The sequence below is a fragment of the Scyliorhinus canicula genome, chromosome 1 (genome assembly GCF_902713615.1).
Source record: "Scyliorhinus canicula chromosome 1, sScyCan1.1, whole genome shotgun sequence".
NCBI lineage: Eukaryota > Metazoa > Chordata > Chondrichthyes > Carcharhiniformes > Scyliorhinidae > Scyliorhinus > Scyliorhinus canicula.
Window position 1 is genome coordinate 35,071,911 of NC_052146.1, and position 19,706 is coordinate 35,091,616.

A 19,706-nucleotide genomic window follows, 5' to 3' on the forward strand; every position below is an offset into this window, starting at 1 on the left:
ACAAATGGATCATAAAGAATGCAGCTAGCTTACTTGCTACTAACTTGCAATTTCAATTTCCCATTTTAGATTAAATTGACTGATTCAATTGACTTTTGAGTTAACAAATTTTTCCAATTGATAGTTACAAAATATAAATCCATTTTCTTGTTAAAATTGCATTTTAAATGGATTTTCACATTGTGGTCAACAAATAAAAGTTAACATTTGCCAATTATTCTACAGTATATTTACATGTTCACTTTTTGGCTCTTTTTTAAACCTTCAAATAACTGAAATGTTACACGATAATAGGTTAATTCATCAAAACACAAAGCTATGACTGCAGTTTAATTATTTGCGCATTAAGGGCAGCACGGTGAGCAGTGGTTAGCACTTTTGGAGTAAAGTGCATTTATTGGCAATGATGTTGCAGAGTAGTTAAAATGGTAATTGGAAAGAGAGTCAATACTTAAATATATTATAGCGACAATTAAAAAAAACCAAATTGGCTAATTTTTATGTAGTTTTATTTTTCAAGAAAATGCAAGTTGCATTTGAAACAATTAATCTTTGCATGTGTAATCTAGTCCCTTTCCTTTGATCAAAAGTTATGCTTCTGAAAATATCTAAAACCACTCTTTGATCTGGATAACATGGGTACTTCAGTCTGAGGATTAATCCTAAAGCCCTCTTTTCAACCTTGTGTGCAAAGATTCGATGTTATCCACCATGTGAGGAGACCAACCCTGGAGACAGTATTGTGCCTAACCAAGACTTGTACAAAGACAAAATAATATAATAACTGCACCCCAGCATCCTACTTGCTCCACCTTAGTTTGCACAGCATTGGTCATGAACCTGAGTGATATATTGGAACACCAAGATCTTTTTCTTTCATCGTCGGGTTTAATCCTTTTCTCCAAAGGGTGCATGTATGTTTAACATTAAGTATTTTTAAAAAATAAATTTAGAGTACCCAATTAATTTTTTCCAATTAAGGGGCAATTTAGTGTGTTGAATCCACCTACCTTGCTCATCTTTGGGCTGTGGGGGCAAAACCCACGCAAACACGGGGAGAACGTGCAACGTCCACACGGACAGTGACCCAGAGCCGGGATCGAACCTGAGACCTCAGTGCCATGAGACTGCAGTGCTACCACTGCGCCATTGTGCTGCCTGTTTAACATTAAGTATGACCACAAGCATAACACTACATTTTTGCAAGTTAAAAGTTCTATTCCATTTTTTAGCAAAAAGGTGTATCTCCTTGATTTTCTCTCGGAGATCCTGCAAACTTCAAGGAAAAAATAAATCTTTGAGCTTTTTCAATTAATTGTAATGACAAGTTAGCTGTTGTATTTCTTTTAAAGATACGTGATGATAATCCTAATAACAGAATTGAAATATGAATAACTTCCATTAATCTACGTTTTTTGCAATCATTCATAATAATGTGTGGCTCCCTTCCATAGCAACTATAGAAATTAAATCCTTCTGCAATTAGTACATTTTGAGTACAGCTATACTTTATTTACCTTAAGTGATATTAGATCTTCTGCAAGTCAGTGGTGTTTTGGAGTAAAGTATATTTATTAGCAATGATGTTGCAGAGTAGTTAAAATGGTTATTGGAGAGAGAATCAATACTTAAATATATTATAGCGAAAAAAATTTTAAAAATACTTTTTCTGTAGTTTTATTTTTCAAGAAAATGCAAGTTGCAAATGGACTTTAAAAAATAATTTCCATCAAATATTTCCTTTTTTAGCAGCCCTTATTGACAGAACGTAAGTGACTAGCAAATAAATTTGATGAATGTCAGCAGAGATTCAGATTGAGCCCCATAACTGCCGTCTACAACTGCATACATCTAGACCTGTGCTCTTTTGATCAATTAGTTTTTGCCAAATTTTGGGTGGGAAGGAGAAAGAGAGGTGAAAATTGTCACTTTTCTATTTCCCATGTTGTTTCTGAAGCTACTGGAGTCTGTGTTGTAGTCATGCACAGTACTATTAGGAAGAAAGTTTCAGGATTTCGACCTTGGAGCAATGACACAGTTCCAAGTCAGAATGATGTGAGATTTGAAGGTGGCCTTGCAAGTAGTGTTGATCCTATGCTTCTGCTGCCCTTGTGTCTTTCCAGGCGGTAGAGGTCACAGGTTTGGAAAGTGCTCTCAATGTAGCATTGGCAGTTGCAGTGGTGCATTTTACTTATGGTACACACTGCTGCTACTGTGTACCCGTGGTGGAGGGAATATATGTTTAAGTTACTTGATGGGGTACTGATCAAGCCGGCTGCTTTATCTTGGATGACGTCAAGCTTCTTGGGGCTGCACTCACCCAGGCAAGGGGAGAGTATGCCACCGCACACAGTAAGGAGGTACTTGGTACATAATTCACAATTTCTGACGTGTTCTTGGAGCTGCAATATTTGTTTAGCTGGTTCAGTTCAGTTTCTGGTCCAATGTTTAATGGTAGGGGTTTCATTGATGGTCATGCCATTGAATGTCATGAGAGAATCTAACCATCTCCCCTTATTGGAAATGGTCATTGCCTGGCCCTTGTATGGTGCGAATATTTATTGCCATTTATCTATAAAAACTTGAGAGTTTAATATTTCATAGGTATCAAAACTGGAGTTTGTTGCAATACCGCATTCTGAAGATTAAAAATGTGTAATTAATTTGAATATATGTTTGAATTATTTCAATCAAGTTTTTACTTTGCCACAGTAACAAACCATTAAAGTCACAATTTACATCCTATGTGATTGTGATAAACTATCCTTTCTTTTTCAACCCGACTGTAGCTTTTGACATAATTGACCAAACCATCCTTCTCCAGCACCGCATCTATGTCATCCAGCTGGGTGGACTCCACTCGCATTCTTGTTCCAGTCGTAACCAGAGAATCAGCTGGAATGGCTTCTCTTCCCACCTTTTACTTTGTAGTCCCCAGATCTATCCTTGGCCCCGTCCTATTTCATAGCGACATGTATTCGTATCTATCCCTCCACTGTCCTGAAATTGTCAGGTTGCTTGGTCAACATCCAAGCCATGAAATTGGGAGTGCAGACTACTGAGCAAGGTCCCATCTAATGCCGCAATGAACTGGGGTAAGTTGGCCCCATATAGCTGTGTAAAGTAAGGGGTAATGGAAATCTCAAGATATTCAAATCCCATGTGGGGCCATCTAAAGGGGAAATTAGCAAGGCATCCTGCTTTACCCCTCGCCTCTGACTTAGTAAAGTTGATCTTGTAACCAGAAAGTGCACTAAAATTATCCACCACTCCAATAATGGAAGGGACCAAAACACCAGGATTTGACACGGAGAGCAGCGCATCATCCGCATAAATCGTGATCTTGTGCTGCTTCATCCCACATTCCAACCCTAATATCAAGGGATCTGATCTAATGGTCTCCGCCAGTGACTCAATGGCCAGCGCAAACAGATGATACAGATGATAACCCTGCCTAGTCCCTCTCTGAAGCCCAAAGTCCGACGACCTTAAACCATTCATGAGCACTGCTGCCATGGGTCTATGATACAGTATTTGAATCCACTTAATATAATTCTCCCCCAATTCAAAACCTCGCAATTTATAAACCAGGTAATTCCACTCAATTCAGCCAAGGGGCAGCACGGTAGCACAGTGGGCAGCGTTGTTGCTTCACAGCTTCAGTGTCCCAGGTTCGATTCCCGGCTTGGGTCACTGTCTGTGTGGAGTCTGCCCGTTCTCCCCGTGTCTGCGTGGGTTTCCTCCGAGTGCTCCGGTTTCCTCCCACAGTCCAAAGATGTGCAGGTTAGGTGGATTGGCTATTCTAAATTGCCCTTAGTGTCCAAAACGATTAGGTGGGGTGACTGGGTTACGGGGATAAAGGTGATGGGGTGGAGATGTGGGGTGCTCTTTCCTAGGGCGGTGCAGACTTGATGGGCTGAATGGCCTCCTTCTGCACTGTAAATTCTATGATTCTATGAAATGCTTTCTCTGCATCTAGGGAAATAACCAGTCGATCCTGTGCAAGCTTCTGAAAAGCCTGATCACATTTGGAAGCCTTCTAATGTTATTACTTAAAATCTTCCCTAAATAAACTGAGTCTGGCCCTCCCGCATGAATTTCAGCAGGATGTTTTCCAGCCTTTGACTAGAACCTTCGATAACTGTTTCAAGTCAACATTCAGAGGAGATATTGGCCTTTAGGAGTCACACTCCTCCGGGTCCTTGGTGGTCTTCAGAATCAAATAAATATTAGCCTCACGTAGAGTGGATGGCACCATCCCAGACTCAAAGAATGACAAAACGTATCCACCAATGGGGTTAACAACAAATCCTTAAACTCCCTATAAAACTCAAAGCCATACGGTCCAGGTGCCTTACCCGGCCAAAGTTCAGTCATGGCCTTCAATACCTCCTCCCTAGAAATAGGAACAGTAAGAGCTCCAAATTGGCTTTCTACGCTTCAAGGAAGAGAAGAAATGCTCCATAATTGCCAACTCGCCACCAGGTTGCCCAGACTTGTATAATCCCTCCTAGGATTCCCTAAAAACCCCATTTATCTTGTCTGTCTTTGTAACTCTTTTCCCTCCCAGAAGGCGCACAGAGGAGATCACCCTGGAGTCCTCTGGTGCCTTTATCCTAACTCACATCAAATCCAGTTCAACCGTCATCCCTATGTGCACTGCTCTACATGGCGCCTAATTAAGGAATACCTCATTTAATATTTCTCATCCCTATTTTCAAATTCTGCCATGGCTTTACCCCTCCAGCCTCCTCCAACCCTCCGAGATATTGGTCCTCCTCCAGTTCTAGCCTCTTGTGCAACACAATTTTAATGGTCCACCATTGGCAGCTGTGCTTTCAGTCACCAAGGCCTTACTATGGAATACTCTTCCTACATCTTTCCCCACCTATACCTCTCTTTCCACCTTTAAGACATTCCTTAAAATCTATCACTTTGACAAAGAATTTGGTTTCCTGCTCTAATCCCTCATCTGGCTCAGAGTCAAATTATGCTCGTTAACACTCCTATGATGCCTTAGGACATTTTGTTAAGAGCACTTTATCAACGCAAATTGTTACTGTCATTAGAGTGACAAACTGCACTATGGACTGGTTCATTGCCGAGTATCACAACTGATGATTTACAGAGAGAAGGAAGCCATGAAAGTATGAAGGAAAGAAAGGGGAAAAGCAGACAATGCATTTCTTTAAAACAAAAATTTGTAATAATACAGGAAGCATAATGATCTGGATTTTGTAGTTAATGGTCAAGGAACATTGCTTGCCGTTTATTGTACTTAAAGATTGCCCGTAGGCTTTTATTAGGTTTTTGCATGGCAACTTGCAATAATTAGACTGCCATTTCAGCTTGGTGCCTTGTATAGGGGACCTGGAACAATAGGAAAAGCATGTCTCTTCAACAAATCAGATTGGATAATCCCCACTGTTGCACACAACGTAAACCAGGAAGTGTAAGGTAAAAAGATTTATTTAAATGTCAAGTAATTTATAGAAACAAAAATATGGGGAGGTAAATAAATAATTTAAAAAAACAAAAGATAAACAGAAAAGGTTATTTAAATTTTGGTCATCCAACAATAATTAAAATCTGAAAATATAAAACTCCATACTTGTAACAAGTAAAGTGTCCGTATTAATTATGACTTATCCTGTTAGGAATTCATTTCTACTGGACAGGCCCTAACTTTAATGTGATGAATGGGGTATCATCTGGGTGCGCATCATAACTTCACACCCCTCATATGTTTCAATGCAGAGTTCCCCAGTGAAGTACCGGTGTTGCAAAGCCTGTAGAGTATTGGGCAAAACTGAACACCAAAGTTCCAATTTCCATATTTAACTGCACATGCATGAACATTGGAAAGTTCTCTGCAATTTACTTCTTCATCATGTTGAGTGATGATAACCACACCCTAATTCCTCCAGCAAAATTCTGGGCCAATAAATAGCTGATTTGCGTTTATCTACTAGCTAGACTAGGTCAAGGTACAAGATCCTCTGTCTGCTCATTTTCTACATCCGATGTTGAGTTTGGAAAGGGAAGATATGATAGTACAAGAATGTTCTGCCATGTCCGGTTGAATTGTAAAAAAAGTCCAGTTGGGGTTGCAGAATGGGCCAGTGAATTATCATATTGTTTCTTTAACATCCGGAACACAGTCCAAGCTGTATGGATCAGATGTGAAGAATTTGAGCAGTTTTTTCCACTTTCCAATTATTTAACGAAGATAATCTCTTGGGGTGGCATGGTGGCGCAGTGGTTAGCACTGCTGCATTCGGTGCTGATGACCCAGGTTCGATCTTGGCCCCGAGTCACTGTCTGTGTGGAGTTTGCACATTCTCTCCGTGTCTGCGAGGGTTTCAGTCCTACAACTCAAAAGATGTGAAGGTGGATTGGCCACACTAAACTGCCCCTTAATTTGGGAAAAAAAATAATTGGGTACTCAAAATTTATAAAAAACATTTTAAAAAATGTAAGGAAGATAATCTCGGCCTTTTGGCTAAGATCACACGACAGATCAAGTCCAAAATGAGGTGCAATTGTCTTTTCTTGTCATCTTGGATCTTGTATGTCTCTCTTGCAGAGATATGGATTGTTTTCAATCTGAATTGGTTTTTGGAGCAAGCAGTGAGATGTTAAGGGCTTGCCCTATCCACTCTGTGAATTAGCTCTGTAACTTTAAGAACAGAATAAAACATTTTTTTAAAAAGCCATTAATTATGTTGGAAATCCCACTGAATGAGAAATGGATTATCACAAAGAGACAGTAGGGGGCGATCTTCTCTGGTTGAGGCTGTGCAATTTGCTGACATTTAGACCACTGTCGATCTATTTTTAACTTCCTTATGTTTGTCACAGTTTAAAGAAGAAATAAATTAAAAGGCTTGGCCAAAAAAGTGGAATTGTATACAAGGGAAAAGTAGACATTTAAAATAAACAATAGGATACTTAGTACCAAGATAATGCAATATAACATATGAAGTAAAAAAAAACAATAATGTAGATCAATGTAATGGTTATTCGGTAAGGGTGGAAAATGAACAGATCCAATGTTGCCCTAGCTGAAACTTGAATTGTTCAAAGGTAGGTGATTCTACATATTTATGGACGTTACTTAAATAAACTCCTCTTAACCATTTATTCAACTTGCAAATTGATTTTTAATTAAAGATTGCATTCAAAAATAATGACTCATTTCAATGTGATATATTTTGTTCAATAATTTTTTTTAAAACTTTTTTTTTTAGGAGGTAAATAGTCGACAGTATTATGAACAGAGTGCAGAAGCTCACCATAAAGCTTATGGAGGCAGCCAGGTTACCTCTGGTGGGGCAGTAGATATCACATCAATTAGTCCTGTTGTGACAGAAGTAGCCATTAACACGTCAACCACAGAGAGAAGTGATAATATTACTGGACAGGCTGGAAAGGTATGTCAACAAAACACATCAATTTTGCACATCCAAAATCAGATGATAATTTATCTTGTAAGCCCAGCACATCACCCAGCTGTTGTTCTTCATTGGCATGGCCTTCCCACTCACACGGAAAGCTGATCACCAGGGGCTGTGGCTAAATTAATGGAAAAGCGAGAGGAGAAAAATGTCTTGTACAAACTAGAAAAGTTGTTCAAATAATTAGATGAACACGTACAAGGATTTTGTTCAAAGTTTGTTTGTGCACAAGTAGTTTTGCTCAAGTTTACACACATCGTGATTTAAAAAATTTGTTGTTATTTCATTTCTTGAATGAGAGTCACACACAATCCCTAAGCGGAAGAAAGTATTAATGAGCTGTTCAATTTTTAATGTGCCAAAACGGACTGCTGCTATGAAATTATGTAAATGCTGTCTTCATCTTCTTTCTCCAAAATGGGAAAACCAATTGGCTGCTTGATTGTTCACTATGACTAATACCTAATAGTCAAACAGATACCGTAAAATAAACTAGAAACGTCAAAGCATTAAGTTATATCTCTAAATTTCACCCAAGTTATTGGGTTCTGGTTGAAGATAACTTTTTTTATATGATTAACAGTAATTTGCAGAAATAAATGAAATGAAATGAAAATCGCTTATTGTCACGAGTAGGCTTCAAATGAAGTTACTGTGAAAAGCCCCTAGTCGCCACATTCCGGCGCCTGTTCGGGGAGGCTGTTACGGGAATCGAACCGTGCTGCTGGCTTGCCTTGGTCTGCTTTCAAAGCCAGCGATTAGCCCTGTGAGCTAAACAGCCCCTGTTTGAGCCTATGAGGCTATGTCTCTGAAAAAATTCTAGTTTGCATGCTACATCTGAAATTGAATGAGATTTGGTATTCATAAAGGATTCCTATATCACATCTACCTGATAGTTGTACATGTTTATTTAAGTAAGAAGTCTTACAACACTAGGTTAAAGTCCAACATGTTTGTTTCAAACACTAGCTTTCGGAGCACTGCTCCTTCCTCCGGTGAAGGAGCAGTGCTCCAAAAACTGGTGTTTGAAACAAACATGTTGGACTTTAACCTGGTGTTGTAAGACTTCTTACTGTGCTCATCCCAGTCCAACGCAGGCATCTCCACATCATGTTTATTTAACCCCATTGTGATAAGTATAGCACACTAATTAACTAAGTATAGTATACTACTTTTTAATGGCTTGCACTAGTTTTCATTTTTTTGTTATTTTTACCTTGTTTATCTTTTTCCATGACTCTGAATTGTCCTAAAACTTCGTCTTCAAAGGATGTTTACTCTGTCAAAACATTTTTAAAAAATCTTCATATTGGCATTTTCAAAATTACATACATTACCGTTCATTTTCATTTATTGTACAGTACCCAAAGGCTTCTTCTTAGGTTTCTCTAATTACAGTCTGTCGCCGTCTTCTTCAGCATACAATCCTTCCACCCCTCCAGCTTCCCTCCCTGATCTCTTCTCCCCCCCCCCCCCCCCCCCCCCCCCCCCCCCCCGCCCCTTCACTGCTGACCCTCGGTCCTCCCTCGCAGGGGCTGGTTTAGCTCACTCGGCTAAATCGCTGACTTTTAAAGCAGGCCAGCAGCACGGTTCGATTCCCGTACCAGCCTCCCCGGACAGGCGCTGGAATGTGGCGACTAGGGGCTTTTCACAGTAACTTCATTGAAACCTACTCGTGACAATAAGCGATTTTCATTTTTCATTTCATTTTCTTTCCTCTTTCTCTCTTGTCTTGGCTATTTTTCCCTGTCTACTGGCTATTTATTTATTTATTTATTTATGTGTTGGCCAGAAACAGGTCTCGGAACAGTCGGGTGAATGGCTCCCATGTTTTGTGGAAGCCCTCTTCCGACCCACGGATGGTGAATTTGATTTTCTCCATTTGGAGAAATTCCGATAGGTCGGACAGCCAGTCTGCGGCTTTCGGTAGTGCTGCTGATCGCCAACCGAGCAGGATTCTACGGCGGATAATCAGGGAGGCAAAAGCAAGGGCGTCCACCCTCCTCCCCATGAAGAGATCTGACTGGTCTGATACCAAGACCGCCACTTTTGGGCATGGCTCCACCCTCATCCCCACCACTTTGGGCATTGCCTCGAAGAAGGCTGGCCAGTACCCAGCATGTCTGGGGCAAGACCAGAACATATGGTCGTGGTTGGCCAGGCCTCCTTGGCACCGTTCACAGCTATCCTCCATCTCATCAGTCAAGTTGTGTTGTGGTAGAGAGGTTCTTTTCTTCCCCCCGCCCCTTGTTGATTTGTTACCTCGCTGCTGTTCTTTGCCTGGCCACTTCCCCACCTCCCCTTCTCCTGTTGTCGCTGCCCCAGCCCGTATTCTGCGACAAACTTATCTGTTTCAGTTGGGGCCGTAAAAAATGTTCTCTGGCCTGGCATGTGACCCAGAGCTTGGCTGTGAACAACATTCTGAAGCATACACCGCTTTCATACTGCGCTGCTTTCGCCCTGTTAAATTCAGCCCTGCGCTTAGCCAGGTCCGCCCCAATGTCCTGATAAATTCAGAGTTTGTGTCCGTCCCAATTGCAGTTCCTGGACTGCCTGGCCCAGCACAGGATTATTTCCCAGTCCTGGTATCGATGTATTTTGGCTATGATGGCCCTTGGTTGTACCCCGGCCTTGGATTTCGGTCGCAGCGACCGGTGAGCCCTATCTATTTCTGGTGGGTTAGGGAAGGTCACTCTTCCCACCAGGTTGGGCCATTTGGGTTGCGTAGTTCATGGGGTCTCTGCCTTCGGTTCCTTCTGAGATAGGCCTATGATCCGCAGGTTCTGCCTCCTTGACAGATTTTCCGGGTCCTGGACGGTCCCAAACAGTTTACCCTGCGTCGCGATCAGTCTCTCCACCTCCTTTTCCAGTACCACTATACGATCACTCTGGTTGGTTGCGTGGAAGGAGTTTCAAGGGCCTCCAGTTTCTTTTCGGCCCTGTTCAGAGCAATCTGTATTTACACCAGAGTTTCAGCAAACGCATCTTTCAGCCTGTATGCCTGTTTTTATTTTTATTTTTTAATAAATTTAGAGTACCCAATTCATTTTTTCTAACTAAGGGGCAATTTAGCGTGGCCAATCGACCTAGCCTGCACATCTTTGGGTTGTGGGGGTGAAACCCACGCAAACACTGGGAGAATGTGCAAACTCCACATGGACAGTGACCCAGAGCTGGGATCGAACCTGGGACCTCGGTGCCGTGAGGCAGCAGGGCTAACCCACTGCGCAACCGTGCTGCCCATGTTTTTATTTCTTGACAGTTCTCTTTCAGTGCCTCTGAGAGGGATGTTGCTGTCCAGTTCCCTGCCGGTGAGGGAGGATTTTGTACTTGGTTGTTCTGCCCTTTTCGCTCCGGCCAGACTTGTGCTGCGCTGCCTCGTGCGCTGGTCTACTCGTCCGATTAATGGCGCTCCAGATCCCTTCCACGTCTGGTCCCCATGCGGCCCCTGCCCTGACCTTTTCCTGTCATTTTATTTCTCCTTCTTTCATCTCCCGTGTTTTCCACGTTCAGGGTACAGATCGGTGGGAGTTGTTGCGAGTTTTTTTTTAAACAAATGGGTGGTCGTTTCACAGTTCTGTGGGAGGAGAGCGCGAAAAAGAGAAAAATGGGGGCACCCCCCAGGGAGAGAGAAGAATAGAGGGCAAAAATACAAATAAATAAAAAACCCCTCCCAAGAAAAGAAAACAAAAAGGATAAGTGAACCAAGGAAACAAAATTGAGTTTTTTTTTTTAAAAGCCACGTGTTTAAAATTTTTTAAAAACCCGCGAGGAGAAAACAAAATGGAGTTTTGCTCAGAGCGTGCTGATAAGCCCGAAGTGCCGGTACCTGCATGGGAGGCCACCCACAATGCAGTCGTCAATCCCCCAGCCCCGGAGAGACAGGAAGGTGAAAAAAACCCCGAGAAATGGTGAGAGACCCACAAAGCAAACAACAACGAAAACGGAGAGAAAAAAGGGACCATGGGGAGAAAGACCCCAGGATAGAGAGAGCAATAAAGACCCATGGGGGGGGGGGGGGAACGAGAGGGGGGAAAAAAAACACCTTCAAAGAGACGGGGTTCTCCTTCGATCGTCAAAAGTCTACATTTTCAAACCTGTTAACTTTTCATATTTGTAATGTCATGGCTTTTTCATGTGGAGTTCATTTTTAAAAAACTGTTTTACTAATGGTTGCACAAGCAAGTCTCGTATCAGCCCGTATCCCGTATCAGCCTCCCCGGACAGGCGCCGGAATATGGCGACTAGGGGCTTTTCACAGTAACTTCATTGAAGCCTACTCGTGACAATAAGCGATTTTCATTTTCATTTTCATTTTTTTCATTTTCAAGTGAAATACAATGAAAGTGAAAGCAAAGTTATTATTAAAGTAGGGTGGTCATTAACAATGACGAAACCCTATTAAAATCATTAAATCTGGTTCTTGGACATTATAATTACTGTTAAATATTTCAATTTTGCAGCTGTTAGATTGACCTACTAGAAATATTAGATCTCATGATGGAAGTTCTAGTGGATTTTGGCTAAAAATTAAATGACTAAGACATCAAATTCCCAAAGTAGATATTTAAATACAAAGCTCAACGTCTTAACCTTATTTAAAACAACATCATTCAAAATATGTGCTGTTTATTATCTTTTTCAAAAGGATAGCAGTCTGACCAATGGGATCACAGTTGGTGCAGAAGAGACTATGGGTTCTACATCATCTGTGAGACATCAGACTCTGGTACTTATGGACCCGGATGGGGAAAATGGAGAGCTTGTGTACAATGACACTGCAAACCTAATTACAGATCAGGTAAATGTTGAATGCATTTGGTGTCGTTTACTAAGTGATGCGACCATCAATTCACACGAGTCGAAGAGTTGAAGTGAACAGTGGTTTTAATCAGCTAGATCAGAGCCTGCCTGCGACTGCGCTGTACTGAGTGTCACCTACAGGCTGCAGATCTATATACCTCCCCTGAGGGGGAGGAGCCATAGGCGGAGCCCACCAGGGCATCAACATAATACAGTACAATGTAATGTAATACACTGGTGAATGGTAGCAGTAATACATTCACCACACTAAGTAGAACAATTTTTCTGTTGAATTATTAAAGATGGTATTCACATTTATTTTGATTCTCTCTTCAAGTCTCTGAGTAGAAGAGCCACGTAAACCAGAAAGGACCCATGTTTGAACTCCAGCTTGCTGTGCATGCTGATTTCAGCTGACGTGGCAACATTAGATATGCCTAACTTTCTTGTTGGCTGGAGAGTTTCCTGGAATGGGGCATGGATCTTCCAAGCGCTGCTTCAAGCAGCATGGGATGCCCTCACGCTTTCCAGTTTCTCTCTGCAACTGTGCCATCCCACACTCCAAGGTATCACCCTCCCACCCTCAACCTATGCAGAATAGCTTCTGGCTTGGTGACTTCACTGTATCCTAGCGTTGCCACAGAGAAACGGGGCTGGCTACTGTATTGGGACCAATTAGGATTCAGTGGAAAGGGGTTGGAGAACTGGAACAAGATGAAATTTCCAATTCCGTAATTGTCATATTTGTACAGAAGACTGGTAAAATGAGTCCCATAGAGGAGACTGTATAAGAGAGCCAGAAAAGCCAATTCCATAAAAAGATGCGTCATCTGCAGTAAGAGATGGTTAGCAATATTATATTTAAAATACTGCAGTGCTTATCTCTCTTCCTTGAGAGTAATTGAATTATGTGCTGTAAGTCATGTTCCTGGTTTGCTGCCCTCAGAATTGCTCTGCTTCTGGTTTGGGCAGCTAAATTGCAATGAATGTTCTATGGTGATGTTTATTGTTTTCAAACTTGTAGAGTGATTAATTAACTGGACTCCCTTTGAAATTATGGAAATTCCTCTAAATTCTAAATGGGAAATGGTTAAGGAAAATTTAAAAAGCCTCACTTCTGCCACCTGTAATTTTAAGAAGTATGCTTGGATCCTTCTATATTTACAGTAATATTTTGAACGCTTTTTTGGAACAATTCCACCAATACGAGACAGAATCAGTCACCTTCTGATGTAAGACTTTGACATTCACTCACTGCCTGGTTTAAAACAGCAATGAGTCAGCAGGCATTAGATTTCCATTGTTCAATAAGAGCAGACCTGGATTAAATGAAATATGAGTGCAGCAGTCTAGACCGCTGCAGCATTTCCCTGTAGGATATGGCTATTTTAATGTGTAGATTGAGATGATACATTGCTATTATGCTTTGCTTCAATGCATCAGCCCAACACAGCAGTCCAAATGCCCTCTGCCTTTAAAGCGGCACTCCCACCACAATCAACACCCAGATAAAATGCATTCTGTTTTGGGTAACCAGGAGAAATAGAATGGATATTTTCCAGCAGGAAACTGGACATTTTCCAGCAGAAAACTGGACAAGCTATGCAAGTCTGTAATCCTAATTTTTTTAATTTTAATTCTGTTATCTCAACTTCCTCATTCTTTTCACCCTTCATTTTTGATCACCCTATGTCAAGTACTGTATATTAAGAAGATGGTATGCTGCCTTCTGGTGGCGGCAATAGGGAGCTAAGCCGCACGTTCGGTAGCTCCCGCTTTTATTGGACTTGTGGGCTCTTTTAAGGGCCCCAAACGGCGCTGATTCGACGATACCCGGTGTGTAAAGGGGTCTGGAGCAATACCCCCCCCCCCCCCCGTGATTTATGGTGCGGACCCGGAGTAGGCGAGGAAAAAAGCGGCAGCAGCTCACCTGGAAAAGAAGGTGGACAAAATGGCGGCCGGTGGAGGCAGTGCGCGGAGGAGCAGCAGGCGGCCCTTTTGCGCTACTTTACGGAGCTGAAAGTGGAGTTGCTGGACTCTCTGAAGGTTACGACAAGTAAGCTGCTGGAGACCCAGACAACCCAGGGTGCAGCGATCCTTGAGTTGCAGCAGCAGGCCTCTGAGCGCGAGGATGAGGTCTCGGCCCTCCTTGGGGAAGGTGGAGATGCACGAGGCGCTCCACAAAAAGTGGAAGGACCGCTTTGAGGAGTTGGAGTTTCGGACATGGAGGAAGAACCTGCGGATCCTGGGCCTCGCGGAGGGGCTGGAGGGGTCGGACCTGCCGGCTTATGTGGCCGTGATGCTGAACTCGCTGGTGGGGGCAGGATCTTTCCATCTGCCCCTGGAGCTGGAGGGGGCCAACAGAGTGCTGGCCAGGAGGCCTGAGGCGAATTAACCCCCGCGGGCGGTGCTGGTGCTGTTCCATCGGTTCAGTGACCGGGAGTGTGTTCTGCGATGGGCCAAGAAGGTGAGGAGCAGCAAGTGGGAGAATTCGGTAGTGCGTATCTACCAGGACTGGAGTGCGGAGGTGGCCAAGCGGAGAGCCGGGTTTAACCGGACAAAGGCGGTTCTCCACAGCAGGCAGGTGAAATTCGGCATGTTGCCGCCTGCGAGCTTGTGGGTCACCTACAAGGACCGGCATCACTATTTTGAGTCCCCGGACAAGCGTGGGCCTTTGTGCAGGCTGAAAAGTTGGACTCGAACTAGGGATTGGGGACTGTGGGGTGTTTTTTGTATCACTGCTTATTCTGTTGCTGGCTATTCTGTTTGGCTTTTTTCCCGCTTTCGGATGATGTTGGTTATGGTTTTGTGTTTTAAGGGGAGTGTTGGGGTCTGTGGTTGTTCTGTTTTTGTTTGTGCGGGTTGGTGGATGGGTTGGGACTGCTATTTGGAGCTGCGTTGAGGGGGTGGGGCAGTGTGAAAGCGCGGGCTTTCCTCTGGTTTCCCGCGCTGCGGGACGAGGGGGGTGGAGCTGGAGGCAAGGGGCGTGGATATCAGTTCCGTTTTTTTACGCAGCTGGTGCGCCAGCATCCTGCTCACCTTCTCTCCATACTCGTAGACCGCTCGCTGCGCCTTCCTCCACTGTGTCTCCGCCTTTCTGATGGTCAATAAATCAAACTTGGCCTGCAAGCTACGCCGTTCCCCCAGCAATCCCTCCTCCGGGGCCTTCGCGTACCTCCTATCCACACTCAACAGCTCCTCCACCAGTCTCTCCCTCTCCCTCCTCTCCCCCCTCTCCCTATGGGCTCGGATGGAGATCAGCTCCCCCCTAATCACTGCCTTCAGAGCCTCCCACACCATCCCCACCTGGACCTCCCCAGTATCACTGACCTCGAGGTACCTCTCAATACATCCCCGAACCCTCCTACACACCTCCTCATCAGCCAACTACCCCACGTCCAGACGCCAAAGCGGGCGCTGGTCCCGCCCCCCCCCCCCCCCCCAATCTCCAGATCCACCCAATGCGAAGCATGGTCCGAAATTGCGATAGCCGAATATTCGGCCTCCTCCACCCTCGGGACCAGTCCCCTGCTCAGAACAAAGAAATCAATGCGGGAATAAACCCTGTGCACATGGGAGAAAAAGGAGTCCTCCCGAACCTCCAGGGATCCACTCCTCCCATCTGGTCCATAAACCCCCTCAATACCTTGGCCACCGCCGGCCTCCTGCCTGTCCTTGAACTAGAACGATCCAGTAGGGGATCCAACACCGTATTGAAGCCCCCCCCCCCCCTCATGATCAAGCCTCCCACCTCCAGGCCAGGAATGCGGCCCAACATACGCCTTATGAAACCAGCATCATCCCAATTTGGGGCGTACACATTAACCAACACCACCCTCTTCCCCTGCAGCTAACCGCTCACCGTCACCTATCTGCCGCCACTATCAGCCACAACCTCCGATGCCTCAAACGCCACCCTCTTCCCCACCAGGATCGCCATCCCCCGGTTCTTTGAGTCGAGCCCTGAGTGGAAAACCTGCCCCACCCACCCCTTCCTCAGACGAACCTGGTCCGCCACCTTCAGGTGAGTCTCCTGGAGCATGGCCACGTCCACCTTCAGCCCCTTCAGATGCGAAAACACCCGGGCCCGCTTAACCGGCCCATTCAACCCCCTCACGTTCCACGTAATCAGCCGGATCAGGGGGCACCCCGCCCCCCTCCCCCGTCGACTAGCCATAACCTATCGACTGCTCGCCCCGGGCCATCACCCATTCGGCCCGTTTCCCACGGCGATAGAATCTCACCCCGACCCCCCCCCCGAACTCCTCCCTGGCCAATCCAGCAGCAACCCGGTATCCCCCCCCCAGGCTAGGACCCCTCCTAGCCGCGACTCTCCCTCCACTGTACTCCCGTGACCCAGCTGACTTCTGCTGACCCCGGCAGCTCCCGCTCTAACTCCGACCCCTCCCGATATGAGGTCCCCCCTCCTCCCCTGCATCAGCTCCTGGGCACCGCTTCAGCGCGGGGAACCCGGTCTATTAGCCGCGCCCCTCGCCACCAGCTCCACCCCCTCGTCCCGCAGTGCGGGAAACCAGAGAAAAGCCCGCGCTTTCACACTGCCCCACCCCACCAACGCAGCTCCCAAACCGCAGTCCCAACCCAACCACCAACTCCATACAAACAAAGACACAGATCAACCACAAACCCCAGTACCCCTCTTAGAACACAAAACCATAACCCACATCATCCGAAAGCAAGAGAAAAAACAGAAACAAACAGAATAACCCGCTACAGCATAAACAATGATACATGAATAGAATAGAAAAACTCCCACAGCCCCCAATCTCTAGTTCAAGTCCAGCTTTTCAGCCTGCACAAAGGCCCACGCTTCCTCCGGGGACTCAAAGTAGTGATGCCGGTCCTTGTAGGTGACCCACAGGCGCGCAGGCGGCAACATGCCGAACTTCACCTGCTTTCCATGGAGCACCGTCTTCGTCCGGTTAAACCCGGCTCTCCGCTTGGTCACCTCCGCACTCCAGTCCTGGTAGATACGCACTACCTAATTCTCCCACTTACTGCTCCTCACCTTCTTGGCCCATCGGAGAACACACTCCCGGTCGCTGAACCAATGGAACCGCACCAGCACCGTCCGCGGGGATTCATTCGCCCTAGGCCGCCTGGCCAGCACTCTATGGGCCCCCTCCAGCTCCAGGGGCAGATGGAAGGATCCTGCCCCCACCAGCGAGTTCAACATCACGGCGACATAGGCTGGCAGGTCCGACCCCTCCAGCCCCTCCTCGAGGCCCAGGATCCGCAGGTTCTTCCTCCGTGACCGAAGCTCCATCTCCTCAAACCGATCTTGCCACTTTTTATGAAGTGCCTCGTGTATCTCCACCTTCCCCACAAAGGCCGAAACCACCTCCTCGTGCTCAGAGGCCTGCTGCTGCAACTCGAGTATCGCTGCACCCTGGGTTGTCTGGGTCTCCAGCAGCTTACTCGCGTCACCTTCAGGGATTCCAACAACTCCCCTTTCAGCTACGTGAAATAGCGCAGAAGGGCCGCCTGCTGCTCCTCCGCCCACTGCCTCCACTCCTCAGGGGCTACACCGGCCGCCATTTTGTCCACCTTCCCCCGCTTTTCCAGGGGAGCTGCTGCCGTTTTTCTCCTCGCCCCACTTCGAGTCCGAACCATAAATCCCGGGGGGTTTTGCTCCAGACCCCTTTATCCACCGGGAATCGTCGAATCAGCACCGTTTGGGGCCCTTAAAAGAGCCCACAAGTCCTTTTAAAGCGGGGGCTGCCGAACGTGCGGCTTAGCTCTGTATCGCCGCAACCAGAACTCCCAGGGCCTTACATATATCTTATCGAGTACCGGCTGCATTATATGAGCCGGCCAAGTTTAGTTGCGTAGAGATTCTGTGGCTCACCCTCGCGTGCAGTAGACTTAACTTCTGTTCCTCTGTCGTTTCGGCTGTGCTCGCTTCTGCCAGGTAGGCCTTAAAGCACCGCAGCCAGTGGGAGAAGATTTCTTTTGTCTCTGCATCCTGTGGGTCGAGTTCCAGGCGTCCAGGCTTGAGGGCCGATTCCAAGATCGATCTTGACTGTTCTTAAGTAGATTAAATTGATGGAACCATCAATTCACCAGACACGTGCTTTCCGATATGAACAGTGGTTTTAATCTACTTACTGCAGAGCCAGCCTGTTACCCGTTGATGAACTCTCGGTGAACTGCAGGTTGACTCTGGACAAAGGTATTTATACAGCAGCACAAGGGGGAGGAGTCATGGGCGGAGCCAAGGGTGGAGCCCTGTACAAACTCCTGAGCATTCCCAGAGCTACTCCCCTAGTGGTCGGATAATGCTACTGCGCTTACAAAGATACAGTGTGAATTACCAAGTTACATTCACCACAGTTTGGATCCTCCTTTATCTTTGTCTCATGTTACTGCAAAAAAGGTAGAACTTCACAACTTCTTAATTCAGCGATCTTTTAATCCATTTTGTTTATATAATCAGGTGTCCAAGTCACAACTTTGAAGCTTTGCTAAACATTCAAATCTTTAAATTTCATTGACTAAAACTAGACTATTGGTCTTGTCATTCACCAAGGTCCTTGTTGACCTCACACTCTGTTATTAATTCACACTTTCTGCAATTTGCAACTTAAATTAATTGGAGCTGAAGAGTATGGGAAATAAAAAAAACTGTGAAATGCTCCAGTCTCGGGCCAATATGTCTTTCCCTCGGAAAAAGTGGTACTGTTGACAATAACTAAGTCTCCTCATGAGGGAAAACAATGATGGGGACTTTTGCATCATGGAACAAACATCAGTACTATGGCTCACAACTGTACCCAACCAAAAGACGCAGAAATGCACACATAACTGCACACTATTTTATCCCAAGTAAATACTGGAATTCAGATGTACAGGCCCAGGTATTTGCACAGATGTAAGGAGTGTAGGATAGAGAGAACCTGGCAGATCCTCGTGATAGACTGGATTTAATAATAAGAACTTTTATTAGCGTCACAAGTAGGCTCACATAACACTGCACTGAAGTACTGTGAAAATCCCCTAGTTGCCACACTCCGGCACCTTTTCCGGTACACTGAGGGAGAATTCAAAATGTCCAATTCGCTTAACAAGCACACCTTTAGGGACTTTACGGGAGGAAACTCATGCAGACACGGGGAGAATGCGCAGACTCTGCACTGACAGTGGCCCAAGCCAGGAATCGAACCTGGGCCCCTGGCACTGTGAAGCAACAGTACTAACCACTGTGCTGCCATGCTCTCCATTTAATGAATGCGACAGGGGTCTCACTGGCTGAACAGCCTCTTAGAGCCCTAATTGCCTCAATTTATGGAAGACCCATCACATCATGTTCCACTCGGGCATTTGACAGGCCACTGGCAGCCCTTCCCTGGGATCAAGGACCACTGCCAAGAGTTGCTGGCCAAACCAACCACAGAGTAGAGCATTAGATTCCACCCATCATTACTGATT

The 19,706-nt window shown here is 45.4% G+C and overlaps 1 protein-coding gene across 8 annotated transcripts in view; it reads left to right on the forward strand.

Moving 5' to 3' along the window:
• zgc:193801 (uncharacterized protein LOC564476 homolog) overlaps nt 1-19,706 on the forward strand; it is a 98,237-nt gene that overhangs the window by 67,941 nt on the left and 10,590 nt on the right. For all 8 annotated transcript variants that reach the window (XM_038782771.1, XM_038782616.1, XM_038782226.1 and 5 more), the window contains 2 exons: nt 7,251-7,433; nt 12,106-12,258. In XM_038782771.1, coding sequence (XP_038638699.1) covers nt 7,251-7,433; nt 12,106-12,258 — 336 coding nt within the window. The remainder of the gene's footprint in view (nt 1-7,250; nt 7,434-12,105; nt 12,259-19,706) is intronic.